This window comes from Pseudophryne corroboree, chromosome 3 (assembly GCF_028390025.1).
Source record: "Pseudophryne corroboree isolate aPseCor3 chromosome 3, aPseCor3.hap2, whole genome shotgun sequence".
Lineage (NCBI taxonomy): Eukaryota > Metazoa > Chordata > Amphibia > Anura > Myobatrachidae > Pseudophryne > Pseudophryne corroboree.
The window spans coordinates 439,171,100-439,174,107 of record NC_086446.1 but is presented as its reverse complement, the minus strand read 5'-3'; the positions used below and the strand labels follow the sequence as shown (position 1 = coordinate 439,174,107).

At 38.4% G+C, this 3,008-nt stretch overlaps 1 protein-coding gene across 1 annotated transcript; it reads right to left on the bottom strand.

The window, feature by feature from the left end:
* Positions 1-323: 323 nt before the first annotated feature.
* LOC135057875 (putative nuclease HARBI1) lies at positions 324-1,402 on the bottom strand. Its single transcript, XM_063963601.1, has 2 exons — positions 852-1,402; positions 324-773 (listed from the first exon to the last, which is right to left on the bottom strand). The coding sequence occupies exons 1-2, from the start codon at positions 1,240-1,242 to the stop codon at positions 397-399; spliced, it is 768 nt and encodes a 255-aa protein (XP_063819671.1). The 5' UTR covers positions 1,243-1,402; the 3' UTR covers positions 324-396.
* Positions 1,403-3,008: the final 1,606 nt, after the last annotated feature.

The window sequence follows — 3,008 nt, the reverse complement described above, 5'->3', positions numbered from 1 at the left end:
CACACACACACACACACACATACACTCACATTTTTTCTAAAATATTTGATTCAATCTGTGTACTCACCACATTTGGCAGGAACAATCAGCTGCACAGTCACAAAGTGTACAACATTTAGTATCATATGTTGTGTATTTTGAATTGAAAACAGGGAAAAAAAACAGTAATTACACCAATTTTGCAAAGTAAATATATTTTTAATAAAAAAAATGTATTAAAATACATTGTAAGGTTAACATGTTAGAATATTTACAGAAACAACTAATAATATATTCACACACACCAAAACAATTACACTATGAGCTTTCAATAGCTACCTAAATGACATCAGAGCAAACTGAACATAAACATACAGTGACTTTGTTATAAATGTAATAATTATTGATAAAAAAACTTTACCTGAAATAATCCCGAACAATGCGTGTCCTTACTTGGTTTCCCCTCCGGGAAACACTCCCCCCACCGACTCGCCAACCAACCCTTGGCTCCTCATCAGGCAATTCCTCTGTTTGAGGAAGCTCCACGCGACTCCTTACAGCGATGTTATGTAGGATAGCGCACAGGATCACAATTTTACTTACCATCTCCGGCGAATACATGATGTCGCCACCAGTGCGGTGGAGCACACGAAAGCGGCCTTTAAGGACACCAATCGTGCGCTCCACCAGCTGTCTAGTGGCAGTAAGCGCGGAGTTAAATGCCGTCTGTGGTCCTGGCCTGGGCTTACTGTAAGGAGTCATGAGCCAGGGGGTGCAAGGATATCCACGGTCTCCTGTTTGATGAGAAAAGAAAATAATTAGAATATTAAATTTAAAAATATTATTGTACGAAAAAAACCAAAAATACTCACCCAATAACCACATGTCTTGTCCTTCCATCGATCTTAATCTCTGCCATATCCCTGATTGTCTAATGACATGGGCATCATGGGAGTTCCCCGGGAACTTAGCATTCAAGGACAGGATCTGGAGGGATGGCCCACAAACAACCATTACATTCAGAGAATGAAACAGTTTCCTGTTTCTATAAATTTCTTCATTATGTCTTGGTGGTACAATAGCTACATGTGTGCCATCCACAACCCCAATAACATGTGGGAAGGGACTACCACCTTCCTCAAATTGCCGCTTCACCACATCTAGAGCACCAACATCCAAAGGCATAGCAATAAATTGCTTAACTCGCTTAATGAAAGCCTGGCTGACACGCCGCAGGACCTTACTGAACTGGCCCTGCGACATGCCAACCAGATCTCCCACCACATGCTGGTATGAACCAGTGGCAACAAAATGTAACACAGCAAGGAATTGTGTCAATGCTGGTATTGCTGTAGGATACCTAATGGATTGTTCTAGATCACTCTCTATTATGGAGAGAGTGTCTAGGATTAGATGAGGTGGCAGCCTGTATCTGCGCAAAACAACATCATCAGGCATCCCAAAAAGAAGGACACGGGTACGGAAAATTGGTGGCCTAGCACACCTCCGTTGCCTTGGATGATGAGGAGCCGGTTGTTGTTGGAGGGCTTGCGGCGGTTGGGGTGGGAGTGGTTCTGTGGGTTGGGGTGGGATTGCTTCCGCCCCAACATGGATAGACATCACCAACTTAAAAAGAAGGTAAGAATCATGACACCATAATATTAATAAAACCATAAACATTGTCAACCATAGTAAAAAAAAAAAGTGTATGGGTGTTAACTTACTGCTTGTGCGTACTCCATTTCTAAATTAAAACAATAGGATCGAAACAAAGAAAAAATCACAAATTAGCTAATTCTCCACAACATAGGTTCACATCACAAAGTAATACACAAAAATGCAAAACAACACTACCCATTTAATGAATGCAACAATCTATATTTAAAAAATTAATTCTGAGTCTTTTTCTGAAAACAAATATAATAAAAATAAAAAAAACACACAACACATATGCTACATTAAAACGGGTGGCCTTCATTTTCAAATACATCAAAAATCAGACATACCTTGTCAAAAATAAATGCTTCAAAAAAAGAAAAAAAATACAGCACACTTGGCAATCCAAATAAAAATTTAAAGAGACACCTACAAGAGACAGAGAAGGAGTCTAAGAGATCATATAGACACTTACAACAAACAGCAGGACACACTGAGATAGGCTACTTACCTGTTCAATATGTGGAGTTAGCCAATTGGCTACAGAAAATTAAATAAAAAAAGCACACTTGGCAATCCAAATAAAAATTTAAAGAGACACCTACAAGAGACAGAGAAGGAGTCTAAGAGATCATATAGACACTTACAACAAACAGCAGGACACACTGAGATAGGCTACTTACCTGCTCAATATGTGGAGTTAGCCAATTGGCTACAGAAAATTAAATCAAAAAAGCACACTTGGCAATCCAAATAAAAATTTAAAGAGACACCTACAAGAGACAGAGAAGGAGTCTAAGAGATCATATAGACACTTACAACAAACAGCAGGACACACCGAGATAGGCTACTTACCTGCTCAATATGTGGAGTTAGCCAATTGGCTACAGAAAATTAAATCAAAAAAGCACACTTGGCAATCCAAATAAAAATTTAAAGAGACACCTACAAGAGACAGAGAAGGAGTCTAATAAATAAATTAATCAGTGTGAACAATATAACATACACACTGTAAAGTACAGGTAACAACAAAATACCATCTGCCATAATAATCCATTTATATATCAAACAGATATCCTCCAAAATACATAAACCCAGTTTTAAAAAGTAAAAACTTCCATTGCACAACCATACATACTTGGTTTTGAAATTGACTAATGTAATACTAACAAAAGAAACTTAGCCAAAAATACGCACTACGCAACACATTATAAAAATTTAAAAGTGAACAAACGGCCATCTGTCTGCAAGACAATGCAAAAAAAACTCACTCTGCAAATTGTTCCCAAACACGACCACCTTCTATGAGAGACCACAAAGCAGCTTCATACATCATACACCCACTCACACAGGCTGCAATCCAGGCTGTTAAA

Bases quoted from the DNA above. Each gene is read 5' to 3' on its own strand.
- LOC135057875 (XM_063963601.1), bottom strand. From the start codon at position 1,242: ATGTCGCAGGGCCAGTTCAGTAAGGTCCTGCGGCGTGTCAGCCAGGCT. The intron at 774-851 runs GTGAGTATTTTT...CTCATCAAACAG, and splicing joins ACAAGACATGTGGTTATTGG to GAGACCGTGGATATCCTTGC.